The following is a 20,011-nucleotide window of genomic DNA, read 5'->3' as shown; positions in this document are numbered from 1 at the left end:
GGAGATTAGAGGGATGAGCATGGAGACTCCGTGTGATTGCGAGAACTCACGTACTGGTCTCTGCTTCTTACGGAAAGAACAGTCTGCCCACGTGAGGTACGTGCACATTGCCAGCAAGTAAACAGGAGCTGATTTCTTCTTCATACCTGGATTTATACAGGCTGGGGGACAACATGATTGTGAACAGCCCTGGGGAGAAGGACTTGAAGTACTGACAGATGAGAAGCTCGACATGAGCCAGTATTGCATGCTCGCAGCCCACAAAGCCAACCGTGTCCTGGGCTGCATCGAAAGAAGTGCGGCCAGCATGGCGAGAGAGGTGATTCTCCCCCTCTGCTCCGCCCTGGTGAGACCCCAACCTGGAGCCCTGTGTCCTATTCTGGAATCCCCAATATAAGATGGATATGGCACTGTTGGAATGGGTCCAGAGGAGGCCATGGAGGTTCTCTGAGGGCCGAAGCACCTCTGCTATGAGGACAAGCTTGAGAGAGTTGGGGTTTTCAGCCTGGAGAAGGCTCCAGGGAGACCTTAGAGCAGCTTTCAGTACCTGAAGGGGGCTTTCCAGGAAAGCTGGGGAGGGACTTTTGACAAGGGCCTGTAGCGACAGGACAAGGGAGAATGGATTTAAATTGGAAGGAGGAAGATTTAGATTTAGACAATAGGAAAAAACTCTTCACAGTGAGAGTGGGGAGGCCCTGGCCCAGGTTGCCCAGAGCAGTGGTGGCTGCCCCATCCCTGGAAGTGTTCAAGGCCGGGCTGGATGGGCCTTGGAGCAACCGGATCCAGTCGGAGGTGTCCTAACATCCCCCCCCCCCCCCCCCCCCCTCCCATGGGCAAGGAAACGGATGGGCTCTGAGGTCCCTTCCAACTCAAACCATTCAGTGATTCATCCTGAGAGTACACTCCTTATACAGCTCTGTCCTGAAGCCTGGTTAAGCAGGAAGCCCAGCAACCCTGTGCTCACTTCACCCTTTCCCTCACTGACATATGCCAGGTCAGCCTCTAGTATGAACTTCGGGCTTCGGTTGGTTTCTTTCATATCTACTTTGATTTAATTTATTGGCTTTTGTGTTTCCTTTTCTACAATCCTTGCTGAACACCTGGCATTACCACTGCTCCTACCAACAGCCAGCGAGCCACTGGGCTAGATGAACACAAAACCATTGGTTCCCACCAGAAAAATCTACAGGCAGTGACAAAACAAACCAGAACATCCCTTGCCCTGGGGCAGGGATGTTATTTTATTTAACATGAAGGGTACCTGCACTGTGCAGTCCTGTCATCAGGTGTAATCCTCCCTGGTTCAAGTGGAGCTCGGCATTTAGTTGAGCACACGAGGCCTCTGAGAACGCAGTTTTCTGCTGACTCCGTTTTTCTTCTGTTAAACCAAACCAGTCAGTTAGCAGTGAACTTGGGGAAGAATGATCACAGAACAGAGCATTTCAAAGTGTGCCATTCTACGCTGAACATCCCTGAAAATGTAGATGTATTTCACTGGTAAGAGGGAATGAGCCAACACCCTGCTTTTCTTAGGATTTCATTGTCCCAGGGTTTCAAAGATTCACAAGCTCTGTGAGGACACAACTGCCCTCTGTTCACTGATCTGGTGGCTTTATGGGGGCAGCAAAGATGACACGCAGAGTTTATAAATCCAAAGATGAGATTCGTGATTTAAATAGAGCTGTAAAACCCCTTTTTGAAATAAAATGGCACCACTGCTAACTATGCAGTAATTACTGCTCAGGCATCTGTGTGTGCTCATGGCAAGGCAGGCAAGATGAGCACACAGAGCGCAGTCATAGCTCAGTGGTGATCACAATAAATTGCCTTCCATCTCTGCATTTCTACATATTAGATATCTTCACCATGACTGATTGACATCCATCAATGGACGCAATTGCCTGCACGTGACAAAACAAGCTCCTCACCTATTTTCCTGGCTAGTATCTCCCTCTCTTGTGGCAGGAGGCTGTGCTCGGGTTTGTAGCCACAGCCCATGCCTGTCAGACTGCAACACGCTTCATCGAAATCCTTTTTATGTTGAGGTCGAACGAACTGGTAGAATTCTTCCATTAGAGAGAGGGAAGAAGAGAAACAGAAAAAGGAAAGATCAGTCCACAAAAGGGAACAATGGCAGGACTTGGGGTTAAGTAACATGTACGATCAAAAAGTGCAGCTCAATAACTTAAAATCTGAATGTTTTTATCTAATATTTATAGAACAAGCAGAATAATACAGAATAACAGGATGGGGCAGCCATGACTTCCCTGGGCAATCTGGGCCAGGGACTCCCCACCCTCACAAGAGAACATTTCTTCCTAAGATCTCATCTCAATCTCCCCTCTTTCAGCCTAAAACTGTTCCCCGTCATCCTATTGCTACACTAGGTCAAATGAACTTGAGGTTTCAGGTGCCTGCATTTTTTTTAAAAGTAAACTTAGGCCTTAATTATGTGATTAGATATTTTCTTATTTATACAGTAAGTTAGCAAATTGGAAAACAAATTGTGGCTTTAGTACTAAGTGCTCATACCGAGCTTCTCGTTCCTTAACCTAAACAACTTACAGGATGCATAACCGTGCTGTTTGAATTTAGTAGATGAAAAGTGTCACAGAAAAATCTGCCCTCTTGCTCACAAGTTGAGAGGGAAATGAAAATTCACAGAGAAAACACTTTGTTAAACTAGAAATGTTGGTGGGAGTCCAGTTCCTGCCAACGCAGCTGTTGATAGCCAAGAAAACACCAGCTAGACCAATAAACTGCCCATGCTTGCCCAGATCACTTGCTCTATATCCACTGTTATATAAATGGAAAGTCTCTCTAGATGTTCCGTCTACTTTATTTACTGCTTGAACATTGAACCCTTATAAACACATCCATCCAGCTCACACTCTTGATACTGAATCATGAGGTATAAGCTATGTTACTTTCAGGCAAAGTTTAAAGTAATACAAGCTTCCATAGAACGAGATTCTTTTTGGGCCTGTCAAGATGCAAACTGACATCTAATAATCTAATAATCAGACTGAGAAGATTTTCTATGTGGTCTGGGGATACCAAGTGATAAATGTTAATGATTATTATCCTGATCCATCTGGTCTTTGAATCCAAACGCTTACCTCTGAGATATCCAAGCTTATTTGAAAGACAAAAGTCATGTGATATAGAATACCAGGGAAGCCACAGTACCTCGTAACAAGACATGCTTCTTTTCATCCTCTATAAAGAGAGAGCTCATTTGAGATAACATCTCATGGAAGTCATCTGTCTTCTTGTAGTGCTGAAGAGCCTTAGAGAAGAGATCATAATTCTGTTGGCTTAGGGTCTTCTTCACAGTGGCAATGTACAATGTAGCTCGGGCCTTCTTTGGCTCCGTCGGGTCTGCTTTCTTATCAGCTTGCTGTGAAGACAGGAAGACTTCAGTAAATAATATGACTCGAGCAGTTATTCTCACATTAGTTCAGATGGAAGCAATGTATTTATAATTCTGCCAGCACACAAGACAATGGAAGCTTTCAACTAACAGGTTACTGTCGTTACCATCTCTTGCAGTTACAGCAGCCATCCCCAGATCCATGTGTTACTTCCCCCCAAAAAAACCAAACCATTCCAGTGCCACAGAACAGAATCATAGAATCCTTAAGGTTGGAAAAGGCCTCTGAGATCATGAAGGCCAACCATTACAACAAATACAAACCTAACTGCCCTAGCTCCTGGAACCATTCAATTAACTCAAAAACAAATCTATGAAGCAGGAGACAAAAAACAGTGTTCAAGAATTCTGGCTCCTCTAAGACATTTCTGGAAGACACTATACACACGAACAAGGTAGATTACTCTCTCCTGTTGGGAAATACTGTTCTTCTATAGTCACAAGTGAAATGGATTCAGGATAACCTCTTCTTTATGAATCACACAATGGTGAAAGAATGTAAAAAGCCCTTCCCCAGCTTTCCTGAAGTCCCTTTCAGTACTGAAAGCTGCTCTAAACTGTCCCCATAACAAAAAAAACTGGGGCAATCCCAAGGCACAAGTATATTGCTAATCTTGCCAGATGGTTATCACACTTATTTCTATAACCATAGTTGCTCTAACATCTGTGAGCACTCATTCCCTCACAGAAGAGCAATGCTATTCACACCTCTGCTGACAAACCTGATTGCTTCAGAGGAATATTCCTAGAGAAGGCAGCCAATTCTCGTTGCACAATTCTATTCTTAGGAGAAGGCTTATTAATAAGAGAAATGACACTTACTCCAAACCTTGAGGGCTAGCCTGACTCATCATGACAGATAGCAACAAACTGCAAACAGTCCTCTGCAACGAACATGCTTCCTTCCTCACACCTTGAACATCAATGTCAGATCCTGATGCCAATAATCTTACAAGTTTCGTTTGGCAGGTGACTGGGTGTCTGACAGAGAGACAGCACCCAGTTAGAACAGGACAGCTATTAGCACACACCATCACCCAAGGGAATCTCACGAATTTATTGTAACTCTTGAAAGCCAGCAGCATGAGCTGAGTGTGGGGGACAGGGGAGAACAGTGATGCCTAATGAGAACATAACTCACAGCAATGACTCACCACAGTTGGGCTTAGAATGCAATTGCTCACCCAAATGCAATTAGAATTGCTCACCCAAAATTGGTTAGCTATATCACTTGAGGCTTCACCAGCGGCAGGACTAGGTGATCGTTGTAGGTCACGTGTAACCGCACTATGCCGTTCTATTCTGATCAAAAAGAATGAAACTACCCACCGTACCTGGTCATAGAGTCAAGGAACAGTTTGGGCTGGAAGGGATTTCAAAGCCCATCCAGCCCACCCCCCTTGTCGTGGGCAGAGACACCTCCCACTGGATCTGGTTGCTCCAAGCCCCATCCATCCTGGCCTGGAACACCTCCAGGGATGGGACAGCTACCACTGCTCTGGTCAGGGCCTCCCCATCCACACAGGAAAACATTCCTCCCTAAGATCTCATCTCAATCTCCCCTCTCTCAGCTCAAAGCCGTTCCCCTTCATCCTGTACTTGTTCTCCCTGATCAAGAGCCCCTCCTCAGCTTCCCTGGAGCCTCTTTCAGTACTGGAAGCTGCTCTAAGGTCTCCTCAGAGCCTTCTCTTCTCCAGCTTGAACAACCACAACTTTCAACGGTCAATGGGAGAACACGTTCACAGCCAGAAAACAATTCTCTTCCTCTACTAGCCCTACCCGTACCTGTGCTTGATTGGGTCTGCGATGCCTAGATTTGAGAAAGAACACAACAGAAATAGGTTTCAGATGTATATTGATGAATATTCACAATTTGGAGAAAGAAACAAAATTGTTCTGGCATCAAACATCTGTCTGCCTGGAAATTTCCAAGTCAAATTATAGCCGTCTGCAGATCAAAGGGATGGCACAGACACATGAAAACACATACCGTATTGCTGACTAGCTTTATTTTTCTCCTTCCTCCTTTCTGCTCATCTGTTAACCTCTTCTCATACTGAAGGGAAAGTGTAGACAGACGTTGTGCCTGTGAAGATTAAAAGAAAAGATAGGTCCAAAAAAAATGCTTTTCCAAGTTATTGCCCATTCCACTTATCCATTCCCAACAGCAAAGCTTGCTAACTCACTTTGTGATACCAATCAGGAAAGCAAAGCAAGTCAACCTAAATCTTTGCAACGGAGCTTTGGACATATCTGGTTCTAGAAGATCACAGAATCACAGAGAAGTTTGGGTTGGAAGGGACCTCAAAGCCCAGCCAGTTCTGACCCCTGCCATAGGCAGGGACACCTCCCACTGGATCAGGGGCTCCCAGCCCCGTCCAACCTGGCCTTGAACACCTCCAGGGATGGGGCATCCACAACTTCCCTGGGCAACCTGGGCCAGGGCCTTCTTACCCTTATTGTGAAGAATTTCTTCCTAATGTCTACCCTAAATCTTCCCCCTTTCAATTTAGAGCCATTCCATTTTCCCCTGTCCTATCACTCCGTGGCCTTGAAAAAGTCCCTCCCCAGCCCCTTTGGTGCACCCATAATACTGCAAGGACATGGAATTCCAGACAAGCCTGTCCATGATTTAAGTCCACATTAAGCATTGTGCAACAGAAAGAAGAACTGGAACACAAGCAGCACATCAAACATTTATAATACATGCAATAAGTCAGAAAAACAATCAAAAACAATCTTAATCCTGGACCATGTAAAGGCACCACCTTGGCTGCATGATCAGACTAAATAAGGTCTCTGAAAGACAGGTTTCCACAGGCACATCTCGCAAGGAAAAGCTGAGGGGAACTGACAAATCATTCTTTAAATGGATTGAGAGACTGTCTCTCCTGTTTTGATTTTTTTGAGATGACAAAGGCTTCTTTTCCACCCCCAGCAAATTGTTTCAGAATGACAGCAGCTGAATTTCCATTATGTAGTGAACAAGGGTACAGTATAAGCTTGTTAATAGGAAAAATGGTAATGCAGATACTATGGTGAATGGTGAAGAAAGAATGAAAGCACAACCGTGTCTTTCAGTCCTAATCTAGCACTTGTTAACACTGGCTCAGTGTTAGTCTTGGAGCGAAAGCTGACTCCTGCAGAGGCACCGCACGTCAGAATCACGCTCCCCAAACCTCTGGTGCCAGAGATCTCCTACTGAGGAGCAGCACAGGATGCCTCCGTTCTCTGCGAGCCATAGAGGAGCTGAAATGCTGAACAGAGAAAGCAGACTGAAGCTGACTCACTGCTGAGCCCTTAAAGACATCAACTTGTCTGACCTAAGGAAATGCTCAATGATGCCAAAAGCAGTGCCGCTGTGGTAACTCAGCTACAGTATCTTGTTAACAACTCCCTGAAGATGTGCCAGGCTTTCCAAAGAATAAGTTCTGGTGTCTATGCTGTGGCAACCCGTGGGTGATGGTGTAAATTTCTTAATCAAGTGTACACAAGTGAAATATTCTTGATCCTTGTTTGTTTCTCCAAGTTTGTACATTCCCCACTCTGTACACATCCACCTCCTTGAGGCCTCCTGAGATCATCCCCGGATGCTCTTACACCTCTGCACTCTCCCTTAGGCATTCTGCCCCTAAGCTGGTGCTCAGGAGTGTTGCAACAGGCACTCCTGCAGTCCACATGCTCCCAGTCGCCAAATCGAGTCTGCAAGGCTCCTGCTGATGGCAGCCAGGCAAGGAAGCTGCCCCACCAACAGGGCTTTTGGGCAAGCAAGACGATGCAGCCTTATCATTGATGTATTAAAAATACCAATCCAAGAGGAAAGAAAGTGAGCAACACAGCTGAAGCTTTGCCAATCTGAATGTAGTAGTGGCTTTTTGATTGAGGTAAGATATTCTGCAAGTCTGCAACATTCCCTGAGGCCAATTAAAGATTTTCATCTGAAAGTGAAGTTCTAATTCGTAAAACAACGTCCACCCTTTTTTTTTTTTAATTCAATATATGGTCACACACTAAGTGCTGAGACAGATTCCACCCAGGAGGAACTGTGTGCATATACTAAACTTCTTTGAGAGCTCTTTGCTCTCCAGAGAACATGGTTGACTTCCAAGAATCTCTGTATTCCAGATATGGAGCTCAGCACAAGTCTGTACCTGTTGGTCAGCTCATCAAATCTGGCAAGGAAATCCTTTGATTAAGCTTAATTATGAGTGCTGATTACAGGAAGCACTTCATGAAAGAGGGTTGAACTAGTACTCTTAATGCCAAACTTGTTTTGCTTTAGCATCTACAATTATTACTCACAAGCATTTTGCTACACCATTGCCATTACCTTTTCCTCTCCCACCAAGTTATTGTCTTCCTCTGCGTCTTCCCTGCTTTTCTCATTGTGCTCCAACGCATCCAAGAGCCCAACACGCTGTTTTCTAGGCAAGACCAACTCTTGTTCATACTCCATGCACAGGCTCGATGTTCCATCTCCATTTACTGGCATCAGAGCACAATACAGATGAGAAAACATTCCATGTTAATGCTTGCATTTTGTTTGACTTAGTAATACCTCAAAATCTTATGCAGCAATCCACAAAGATGTGCTGGGTGATTTCATCTTGCAAAATTGCATTAAATGACTTAGTAAGAAGACTGCTTTGGTTAATCACTCCCCAAATTGCTCAAGCATTTTTTTACAACAACCTAAATGGACTTCTCTCAAACTTTTCCTTAAGTGATGGTCATATTTGATCTCAAAATGACTTAGGATCAATGGAAAAAAGTCCTAATGCAGTTAATGACTCCAGTTTTATGGGTTTCCCAAAACCCGAGTTCCCGTTTTCATGAGATTCTGGCAGGAAATACAATTTATTTTTAAACAGAACAAGCATGTTTAAAGCCTACAATTCTCACAGTATCATTGCCTATAAGACACAGCCATCCTCAGGTTCCAAGAACACCTCTTCTCACCAATCAGGATCCAGGCATATTTGTTTTCAATGTAAGAATCCAGAGCTGTAGGTAGCATTCAATTAGTATCAGCTTGGTACTTCTAAAAGGCATTCTCTTCAAAATATGTTTCCCCATTTTGTGAAGTTACTTCATCAGTGACTAAGAAAAGTTATTATTTTGAGAAGAATGGAAATGTATTATGCTATGAATTAAAGTCAGTACAAGAAATTCTTTACTCAAAACTATGATTACAGGTGCAGCCTGATGTTCCAGTGAAGGCAATGCAACTGAAAATCTATGTCCAAAGAGGCAAAGCGGCTTCTTCCCTTGACCTCCAGTCACACGGACCAAAGGTAAATTGGTTCAGTAAGCTCATCCGCCTGCTCTGCAGTTGCACAATAGATGGATTCAAATCAAGGGAAGGAGTGTAAGTACACAGTTGGAAATCGAAAGAGAAGTGGTAGCCAAAGTAATCCCTTCCAATGACAACCTGCAGCCACACTGGCTTAGAGGCAATGTGAAATTGCCCTCACACTCAGACAGAATTATTTTGGAATCACTTTTAAACACAACTTCATTGTTCCGTTCCAAAACAGCAAGCAGTCAAGAGTAGAATGTTCTGAAAGAACACCTGATCTGAGAAACACTTCATGCTTTGGCACTAGGAAACAACAAACTCTAAAATACTGTTTTCTTCCAAGCTTAAAACAAACAAGTATGTCTGTGAGGACCCAGACCTACCCTTTCTCTTCCTCTTCAAACTGGGAACGTGGTCATCCAAGTTTTTGGCTTTTTTCAGAGAGAAGGTCTGCTCAGATGATGTAGATGGTGCCATATTGCTTTCCCCGAGGGAACCAGCAGAGGCAGACGGGCACTGTGGCAGGGGTGGGGGCATCTGCAAGCAGTTTAACAGAAAGCAAAAGTTACTCTGCCGCTCCACTTCCTTTGCAACCAAAAATCCCACAGCAACAACCCAAAGAGATCTCCTTTATCTGCAAATAAACTTTGACAGGAGGATTGTTAAGCATTCTGGATTTACGTGGTTTGGATGACAGGATCAAATAACTAGGAAGTGACACAGATAGATGAAGCATAGTAAACAAGCTGAGCACTAAGTGATCTGTGTAACAGAAAAAGGGCCATGACCCTGCCAAACAATCATTTCCTAAAATAATCCACGCAACAGAGCTCCCTCCAGCAGAGCATGCTGGGTTGTGTCTCTTATTTACCCTGAAACTGGCCTTTAAGATCAGAAATCATCATCACATCATCCAGTATCATCCATCTGGAACTTAGTATTTTGAACTATTTGTATTCGACTAAAACATTTTCCAGGAATTCATCCAAGTCTTACGTGAAATTTTCATGTTTATTTTAATCTCCGTTTGGGGGACAGAGAATTCCCCATTCTGGCTTCCAGACCATTTCTTACTATGACTTTCTTCAGTCAATTAGAAAGTCTTCTGACTTTTTAAATCTAGGAACTATTACTGAGGAAAAGAGCTTCTTAATGCTAAGAGAGAAGCCACGTTAGTAATGACAACCCAGTGCTGAACTGCAATAATAACTGATGGGTTTGTCTCACTCTATACCAGTCAACTCTGATTTAAACTTAAGGGTTGACTGACTCAGATTTAAGGGTTGACTGATTCTTCCACAAGTATACCCTCTCCCTGACGGTGTAGTATAAAGCTTTTTGATGCTAACACCAGTTCCAGTAGCCACACACTATCCAACGGAAGCCAGATTTATTTAGGAGGGACTGGAAAAGGAAGTTATTTTTGTGATCTAACCTAATGAGTTGCACAGCATGACAACGCATCCTGTCCCAGCTCACCCATGGAGAAGGATGAGGCATAAGGAGGTTGTGGAGAGGAGGCAGCTGGCCTTTTCTCCCAAGTGACAGGGGACAGGACAAGAGGGAACGGCCTCAAGCTCTGCCAGGGGAGGTTCAGGCTGGACATCAGGAAAAAGTTTTTTACTGAAAGGGTCATTGGGCACTGGAACAGGCTGCCCAGGGAGGGGGTTGAGTCACCTTCCCTGGAGGTGTTTAAGGGAGGGGTGGATGAGGTGCTGAGGGGCATGGTTTAGGGATTGTTAGGAATGGTTGGACTCGATGATCCAGTGGGTGCTTTCCAACTCAGTGATTCTATGAAATCCTATGAAATATCTCCTTTCCCGTAAGGCTCCCAATATTTAGAAGTGAGAAGGTGACTCCATTACCTCCCTTGCCCCGACTGGTATTCCCAGTTTCCAATAGTATCAAGAAAACTTTGTGGTGGTTTTCTTTTTTTGAAAGACACTTACAATTTCTTGAGCAATCCGGAAGAAGAGCGAGACACTTCTGACTGCGTGCCCAAAGTTGTCATAAACACTGACATAAGGGCGGACCCAAGAAGGCAGTTTGCCTCTGACATCTCCAGTTGTGAACCTGTGGAAGATTGGAAGAGGGAATTACTTGCCAGGCTGGCCTACATGGATGAAACCAATCATAGAATTGTGGACAATCTGGGCCAGGGCCTCCCCATCCTCACAGGAAAACATTTCTTCCTAAGATCTCATCTCATTCTCCCCTGTTTCACCTAAACTACTCTCTTTCAGCTTAAATATCAGCGGCTTTATATCCCAGCACAGGTACTGGTTATTCTGTCTGTAAATGTGCTGACGCTACTGTTTGGAGGCTACCACTCAAATAATTAAGTGATTTTGTATAACAAGTTACATCATAACTGCACTACGTTAAGAAGTAATTTTAATACTTTGTCATATTCTGCTGCCAAAATATGGGTTTTAAGGTCCCTTCCAAGGCAAACTATTCTATGATTCCATGTACTTTTGTGTTCTAGAGCCGAGGTTTTACCTGTGATCACATAGGAAGATTGCCCCGTAGTCCTGGCGATGCCTGATGACCCTGCCGATAGCCTGATTAACAGCCCGAGAAGCTTGCTGGCTGTACCACTCACGCCCAGATAAATACTGCAACAAGTGGGAGAAAAAAATTATTTACCATGTAAAAAGTATTTTCTGTGCTGTACAGTCAGTATTTCTTCCTAAAGAAATTTTAAAACAAGACCTACTGACAAGTCTCTAAAGACCTAGGAAATCCAAACACGGGTCAACTCTGATATCACACCTGACTACTGGTGCACAGGAAACTCAAGTAAAATCCGTGCTGCACTGGCAGCCTAGGCAGGACAACAGGCTCCCCACATTAGTCAAGACCTAATCACTATCCTGCAGGACAATAAACTGAGTCTATAATGCCATTTATTCTCACGCCTGAAGCTACAGAAAAACAAAGCCAAAGCAAAACAAAACACAAAACCTCAAATACACACAACACAGCCCCAAGCCCCCAAACTCCCTAAGCCAGCCAGCACAAGCAGCTCTTTCCCCTCATCCTCCCTCTGGGTGAAATAACTGCCTCAGAAAGACACAAGGATAATGTGCTTACAAAGATTTTAATTACACCATTTTTTGAGCCCATATTTGATTGAGACGGTGCCACTGGAGACTGAATTTGGAAGCCTTAATGAAATTAAAATAAAGGTGACTGTATTTGTGACAAGCTCCCAATGCCGTGTGACTTTTTGATATCATGGTCCTAGGAAGCTGGGAGGACAACAAAAGCCAAATTCAGAGGTCAGAGGGAAGAACAATGGCCTGAGCCTGCAAACAGCCAACAGTGAGAAGCTGCCTGGTATTACCTGTGCACCTGCACTGCTTTTCCTCATCTCATCCAGGAACTGCATCTTTAAAACAACTCTGGGCTCCATGCGAGGAGGAAACGGAAGCCCAGTAATGATTACTCCTCGCCCATTTATGTCTGCAAAGTCCAAGCCTTCACTGGCCTGAAAAGACAAGTGTTTTCTGTTATCAACAGCATTTGAAGTGACATTTAAGAGCAGCTCAGTAGTTATCGGCCTTTTTTCTATTAAATTAAATCCTTAGCCAAGTATAGTTTATGAATACACCAGGAACAGTCTGCACTACGGTTATTTGCTCTTATTACCAGGACTGTAAAGGCAACTTTACCCTCTAGGAGGCCCTGGACAAAGCACACCTCAGCCTATGCCTTTAATGCCTACATCTTATTCCTGGATATTCAGATGACATCTTTAATGTCAGTTGATACCGCTCTTCGAAGCTTCCATACCTTGAAGTGTTCACAAGACACAATAAGGTCACAGCAAACCTTCTCTGACATTAAAAACAAACAGACATACGGACATCCAGGGCTGCTCGGTCCCAGATGCACAATCCTGCACTGGCGATTGCCCAGCTCTCCCATTTGTCCAGGTTCCTCTGCAGGGCCTCTCTGCCCTCAAGAGAGTCAACAGCTCCTCCCCAGTTTTGTGTCATCCACAAGCTCAGTTAAACCTTCAAGTCCTGTGTCCAAGTAATTTATGAAGACACTAAAGAGCACTGGCCCTGTTGTTGTAACATGTTTAATTACAAATGGTTTTTAGTTCTCTTCTAGCAGGTTGACTTTTTGGTGTACGGCCAGCAGGAAATAGAAGTATGATGCTCAACCCAAAGATGCAATCCCTGAAGAAAACCAGAAATGAGGCGTAGGCCAACCTGACATTTTTTTAAAAAGGCTTCAGGACAGCCCACTTCTCTTTCCCCCCCCCCATATAATTACGGTCACATAAATGTACTGAAATTCAGAAGGATGATTTTTTTTCCATCAACTACACAATCTGTACACAACGAATTCTCTGTTACGTTACCTTCCCCCGGCACACTGCCAGAAAAGCAGCTCCATTGGACTTCGGACAGACAACTTTATCGTAGTATGCATCTATTACCTAAAAGATAAACTGGTTTAAACAAGAGCAGGAATGCTATTATCGTCTGCATATGCACAAATAGAAGCCTGTACCAGCTAAATTTGCCTTGCACATTAAGAACTAAAAATGGGATTCATTTGGCTTAGTATAAATTCCTTTTACCAACTGCAAATGTGAGAATTACTGTGAAATCTAGAATGCATCTGGGTAAGCATAAAAGATAAACATCAGATACTTCTGATAAGGTAAAACATGTTCTGTCCTGTGTTTCTGCAAATCCTTAAGTAAAACAGGCAAACCAGGAAAGCAGCTCAAGAATATTATTGCTTCTAAGAAGCAAAAAGAGCAGCTATAAACAAACAAGATGACACTGCACAATTCCTTAACACCCAAAGCATGACAAGCTGGGAGGAAACGTCCTGCAGAACATTAATGGATGCCAGCGACTGAAGTGACAGCTTTCTACCATCTTGATTACTCAGCACATAAGCACGTTAGATGCTGCTATGTCACTGATTTCAAATGAAGGCCGCACCCAGCACAACTGGCCGAAAAAGCAGAGGAAGGACGTGTAGAAGGACTACAATTCAAAGACCTCAGAGTTTTAATTTTATCCTAGGATAGAATTTGAGTGTTTCACACCCAAACAGATCTTAAGAGAAGGTATAAAAACACTTTCTGAAAACGTTACAGATACGTAATACAAAAAACCAACCTCTGTAAAGCTTCCTTTGTTCCTGGGCTCCACAAACATTGGCTTCACTTCTTCTATTCTTTTAGCGAAATCGTGCTCCTGTTGCACAGATAATGAACAGATCAGAAACAGCCATGTGGAAGCGAGCATGTACCAGAAGTGCCCATGGAAAGGAAATGCTCAGGAAAGGCACTACAGACTGAGTGGTCATCACAGATCTCCCCAACACAGTCTGTTCTCTCCTGCCAAACAGAGAAGGAGATAGGAGCAGAAACACAATCTGAACAGCAATTCCTTCCAGCTGGTGCAACTCAGGCGTTACACAGTCTAGAGATCTATTTACCTTCTTTCCAACTTGCAAGTTCCCAAAATCCACCTCCCAGGGACCCTCTCTGCAGCAGGACATTCCTCTTTAAGGAGAGGAGCATCTAAACCAGAACTGTTCTATCAAGTCTCACCAGAGACAGTCACATTATGAGCAGAGCAGCTACAAAAGTTACGGTTGCAACATTTATAAATAAAAGACACAGAGAAATGTTCATATGGGGATTTTTTCCCCCCCAAGAGATGAAACACTGAGACCAACTATAATTTGGAGGTTTAATAAAGAGAAGTCTGGTGAAATTAACTCTGAGATCAGATCAGCTGAAATAAGGTATTATAAGTCTTTTGGGTTTGGATTCACAATGCTGTATATCTCAGCGTGTTGTGATCAAAATGAAAACAGCCTGACCTGGGTTTTCATTTTCCACATTTCCACATTTTATCATTTACTTACTAATAACAAAGAATTTTTAACACACATGGTTAGATAGCACAACTACAGACTGCCCGATGTGTGTAACCAAGCCACCTAATAAAAGCAGAGCAATTAACATACTCTCCAATATTCCAGGCTCTTATCCATGACAGGATAGGAAGGGAAGAATACCAGCAGTCCATGGGGTACAACTCGCACAAGGTTACCTGCAATGAGACAGGCAAGAGTTTGCTGAGGGCATTTTCAACCTGGGATGGACACACAGGCTGCTTGCCTGCATCACCTCTGCATGTTGATTTTCTAGTTTGCACCAATTTGATTGTGTTTCAGAACTAAATTTTTGACCAAAACACAAACGTCTGACAATAAAATGAACTCCTAACTTGGAAATGTTAACTCAAGGAACCAAACTCTTTTTTGCATGCAATTACCGTAGCCAGCTGCTGGAGCAGCATAAAAACAGACAGAATTTAGATATGCAGTGCAATCCTTCACCTTACTCTTTCTTATTGTTCGCTTTAGTATTTCTCCTTCTTGGAAATTACTAAAAATCCCATGCAACAGCCCATTTCTGAAATCTGCACACTTGACTTACCAATTGTTTTCCCCAGAGAAGACAAATAATCCTCTGAAAACCTACAAAGAAGAAACATCCAATAACGTCATTGTATTGCCATTTTTATGTTTTTAATACATGTAGAATCATAGAATGGTTTGGGTTGGAAGGGACCTCAAAGCCCATCCAGTTCCAACCCCTGCTCCAAGCCCCATCCAACCTGGCTTGAGCACCTCCAGGGATGAGGCAGCCATGGCTTCTCTAGGCAACCTGGGCCAGGGCCTCACCACACTCATTGTGAAGAATTACTTCCTCTGATATTTATCTAAATCCCTTCCAACCCTCCAGTTCTGAATTTTCAACAGTAGTGGTAAAGGGTGGTGTTATTCATCACAGTGTTTATCCAAGAAAAACTACAGAGACCACTCATTTCACTAGCACCCTCCTGTCAGCACAATCTGAAACATCAGAATCCAAGACTTCAAACCACAATTCCACATGGGAGCCCCTTACCTTCTTTCATAGGTAGAAGTAAGCACAGCTCCATCAGGGCCCTTAGGAATGATCCCAACCCAGAGCTGGTGTTTATCAATAACATGAGGATTCTCCAAGCAAACAGGAAAAGGGCTAAAGAAACACAAACGGAAGATCTCAGTTACACTCATTATACTGGCTACCAGCCCAGAACACTCAAAAACCCTAAGATAAAACTCAACATCCCAAAAGCAGACCGTGCATTGTCAGTAATGGTCCTGTTCACACAGGGAGGAACTTACATCTGCATTTCCATTGTAAATGATGAGAGTGGCGAGAGAGTCCCACTAGTAAGGATAATTGTCCTGACTCCCTGTCGAACAAGCTCATGCATGCTGTATCCTGGGCTGAAACACCAGTAGCTTAAGGTCTTTCCTGTATCAAATGAAGAGAAACCACTATGAAATAAGTCTGCAAGTGGAAAAATTAGGATATGCCTAGCATATAAACAGCCAGCATCTGAGATGTTCTGAGATGTCTGAGATGTTCTGCTTTGGTCCTTCCCAGATTTAATTACTACATCTATTCAAAATTAAATTTAAGAGGTCATTGCTCTCTTGAACCTCAAGTAGATTATACTTTTAATCAAAAGATGGTTATAGAAAAGACAGAGCATCAGAACTCTTTGCGGGCATTTGTTTCTGCTTCTCTTTTGCATGTGCAAGTGTCTTAAACATACACACTTTGTTCAAAAACTGGATTTCCAAACAGGAGCTGAGAGCTTCAGGAAATCCCCAGGAGGACAAGCCCAGTGAGTCACTCACTGCTTAGAATTACATGACAACATTTATTCTAAGCTGAAAATGTTATCGTTCCATATAACTTGGGCAAATCCATCCAGATGACGTGCAGACTCTAGAAGAATTACATTCCAAAATTCAGCAAATTATGTATCTCTTGAGTTCACACTAAGAATCGGTGCAAATCACAGTTAGGATGTGTATGGACAGGCCAGGCAGTACCTACAGACAAGAGCGAAGTCACTAATGTCAGGAGCCCAAGAAACTCTAGCACAAAAGCAAATTCTGCAGATATGGGATGGCCTAGAAGAGAACACCACTGCCCACATTTGCCTCAACAATGCTCAGTTTGAAATATGCTTTCCTGTGACCCTGCAGGATGTCTGCCATGCACCAACCTGGAAGTGCAATCCATTTCTAGCCTGGTGTTCTGCAATTATGCATTTAAGCTTAGCAATATTAAATCCATGAGGATGCAAAAAGCCAAAAGCATATCCGTCAGCCTTTTCCAGCACACACATTTAACAAAATCTACTTACAACTCTGTCTGTAACTTCTAACTCCAATTGAGCAATATCTCAGGAAAACAGTACTTGAAGATTACCAGACAGCATACTTCTGTTCAGAAACACAACTCGTTTTGTGGAAGCACTTAAGAGGATGTTATATGCAAAACCACTAAACTCATGGAAACTCATTCTTTGAAAAATGTTACTTTTGTCCCAAGAGAAGGCAGCAGTGCCCCAATGCCAGAAAATGCCAGCATGGCATCTTCAAGTGTCATTTCTCCGGCATATCACATGAACCTTCACTACAGAGCGTCAGAACAAGTCAAACAATATAACTCCTTCACTATAAATGTGAGTAATTTCACCAGAGAAAGAACTTCAAGAGAATTTACTCTCATGGTACTTTTGACAAATATCTTCAGTACCATATCTATACATCAATCTCCTTCTTGTAAAAGGGAGTTACAGCCTTAGCAACGCTGACTGTGTAGCACAACACAGTTCTACATAGAAATACAGCTGATTAGACGATAATGGAACATTTCATAAACCTCAGTGTCACTCCTGAAGGAGTTTATCCTGGGCTGCATCAAAATAAAAGTGTTGCCAGCAGGGTGAGAGAAGAGATTCTGCCCCTCTTCTCTGGTGACACCACACCTGCAATACTGCATCCTGCTCTGGAGCCCTCAGCACTGGAAGGGCATGGATCTGTTGGAGCAGGTCCACAAAATCAATCAAAGGACTGGAACACCTCCGCTATGAAGACAGGCTGAGAGAGCTGGAGTTGTTCATCTTGGAGAAGACTCCTAGGAGACATCATTGAGCCCTTTCAATAATCAAAGGGGGTGGATAAAAATGGGGGAAAAAATTTTTAGCTGGGCCTGCGGCAACAGGACAACGGGTGATGGTTTCAAACTAAAAGAGGAGGGGTTTAGACTGGACATTAGGAAGAAATTCTTCACGATGAGGGTGGTGAGGCTATAGCACAGGTTGCCCAGACTGGTGGCAGATGCCCCATCCCTGGAAACATGCAAGGCCAGGCTGGATGGAGTTCAGAGCAATGTGACCTGGTTAAAGATGTCCCTGCTCACTGCAGGGGGGTTGACTAAATTACTTTCATGATCCCTTCCAACGCAAATCATTCTATGATTTTCTCTACAGCAGTACAAGCAACCACACCACGACAGGGATTTTCTTTCACTGGAATAACTGCACTGGAAGAAATCCAGCAGTGCACAAAGCAGCACTGGGGCAAGAATGTTTTATATTGAGATTGCTTGTGTACCTTGTTTTTTTGAAGATGATGAATTCCAGAGATCCGTCCTTTGTTTCTTCTTCTGATTACTGTCATCCAGATGAATGTGCACCTGAAGGAAAAGAACAGAAACATTTCTAAAGGGCTGGAGCACCTCTGTTATGAGGACAGGATGAGAGAGTTGGGGTTGTTCAGCCTGGAGAAGGCTCCAGGGAGACTTTATAGCAACCTTCCAGTACCTGAAGGGGCTCCAGGTAAGCTGGGGAGGGGCTCTTGATCAGGGAGGGCAGGGATAGGACAGTAGGAATGGCTTTAAATTGGAAGGAGAAAGATTTATTAGACATTAGGAAGAAATTCTTCACGATGAGGGTGAGGAGGCCCTGGCCCAGGGAATTTGTGGCTGCCTCATCCCTGGAGGTGTTCAAGGCCAGACTGGACGGGTCTTGAAGCAACCTGATCCAGTGGGAGGTGTTTGCAATTGGATGGGCTTTAAGGTCCCGTCCAACCCAAACGATTCTGAGATTCTATGATCACAGCCTGTAAGTTCCAAACCGTAAATTAATTATAAGGACTTTGGGGCAGAGGTTCAGTGTCTCCATTGCTTGGTAATAGGCTAAATTAAAATTGAGAGAATGGATTATTGGATCAATTCTAACACAATAAGCAGTATCACAGTGTTCAATAATGCACATTCGCTGCACTTCCCTAATATCATTTTAGAGTTTCTTTAAAAATTACTGCGTATCTCCCCTTCTTTCTTGAAACTAAACCAACCACGGACCTCAGCACTGGCTGTACCATCCGCATCCTTCTGAGTCTCAGATACGCTGAGCAAGTGCTAGCGAGGAAAAATGTAGAAGACATAAGGTACCCCATACCTTATAATATTTCGATATCGACTGATGGGGCATGAAGCCTGTCGTGCCTTCTGGTGGATCAATGCTGAACACTGTCTGGAAAAGGGATGTAAACAAACAGAAGGATTTAACAACTGCTTCCAGCAAAATCCCCAATATATCTTTGCACTGAGAAGCATCTCCACAAAAGCTACTACTGTGATAGCCTCAAACACATCTTCTTGCTCCTGTGATTAAATACAGGCAGACAATCTCTATTAAATACTTTTTTTTTTTACAGGTAATTCCTGCTAGCCACATGGCTCTGTCATTGCTCCAAAAGTTCAGGAGATCACAGCCACAATTGAGTGTAAAAGTCCTTTTTGAATCCCTTTAACATTTCACCCATGATGCCCTACACTAATACCAAGAAAAAATATCAAGCTGTAATCACATTGAGTTGTCCATATATTAAATTAAAACCTTCTATCAACTCTTCTGCACAGAGTTACACTTCTTCCCCCTTCCTGTACGTGATGCCTTATGACGAAGGGTGATGCTCTTTCAAAAACATGGCATTCCAACGCAACTTCAATGAAAACAGCTGTGGTTCTCAAATATTTATAACGTCTGTTTATTTTTCTAAACACAATTTCTTCATACATTTAAAAGGAATTATCATTAAAATATCAGCTCATTGCAACAAAAAAGATGTTTTCCACCAGTTTAAAAAAAAATAAAAATGCAATTCCTGGAAATATCAGCTTCTGAAAAGCAGCCAAAGATGGGGCATGCAAAAAGTCTTTAAGTGTTCTTCTAAAAGGAAGTCTTGAAGATGAAGCCCTGTAAGAGAGCACTGTGCTTAACCAAAGACTAATCTAGTCCTAGTTACAAATCTCAAGACAGCAAACTACCACGTGGCAGATGATCTGCAGTAAGTGCTTGTGTGCACAAACCCAG

General features: G+C 43.3%; 1 protein-coding gene across 2 annotated transcripts in view; it reads right to left on the bottom strand.

Annotated features, from left to right (window-relative positions):
- The window catches only part of RTEL1 (regulator of telomere elongation helicase 1), a 43,567-nt gene that overhangs the window by 11,968 nt on the left and 11,588 nt on the right, over positions 1-20,011 (bottom strand). For both annotated transcript variants that reach the window (XM_054081134.1, XM_054081135.1), the window contains exons 15-31: positions 19,094-19,168; positions 18,246-18,327; positions 15,954-16,086; positions 15,691-15,804; positions 15,217-15,257; positions 14,742-14,827; positions 13,883-13,960; positions 13,108-13,185; positions 12,082-12,225; positions 11,235-11,350; positions 10,682-10,805; positions 9,116-9,269; positions 7,764-7,918; positions 5,424-5,519; positions 3,190-3,400; positions 1,929-2,066; positions 1,262-1,378 (exon numbers count right to left, since the gene is read on the bottom strand). In XM_054081134.1, coding sequence (XP_053937109.1) covers positions 1,262-1,378; positions 1,929-2,066; positions 3,190-3,400; positions 5,424-5,519; positions 7,764-7,918; positions 9,116-9,269; positions 10,682-10,805; positions 11,235-11,350; positions 12,082-12,225; positions 13,108-13,185; positions 13,883-13,960; positions 14,742-14,827; positions 15,217-15,257; positions 15,691-15,804; positions 15,954-16,086; positions 18,246-18,327; positions 19,094-19,168 — 1,942 coding nt within the window. The remainder of the gene's footprint in view (positions 1-1,261; positions 1,379-1,928; positions 2,067-3,189; positions 3,401-5,423; positions 5,520-7,763; positions 7,919-9,115; positions 9,270-10,681; positions 10,806-11,234; positions 11,351-12,081; positions 12,226-13,107; positions 13,186-13,882; positions 13,961-14,741; positions 14,828-15,216; positions 15,258-15,690; positions 15,805-15,953; positions 16,087-18,245; positions 18,328-19,093; positions 19,169-20,011) is intronic.

Source organism: Cuculus canorus, chromosome 16 (genome assembly GCF_017976375.1).
Source record: "Cuculus canorus isolate bCucCan1 chromosome 16, bCucCan1.pri, whole genome shotgun sequence".
NCBI lineage: Eukaryota > Metazoa > Chordata > Aves > Cuculiformes > Cuculidae > Cuculus > Cuculus canorus.
The sequence above is the reverse complement of the archived record's forward strand: the minus strand, read 5'-3'. Positions and strand labels throughout refer to the sequence as shown.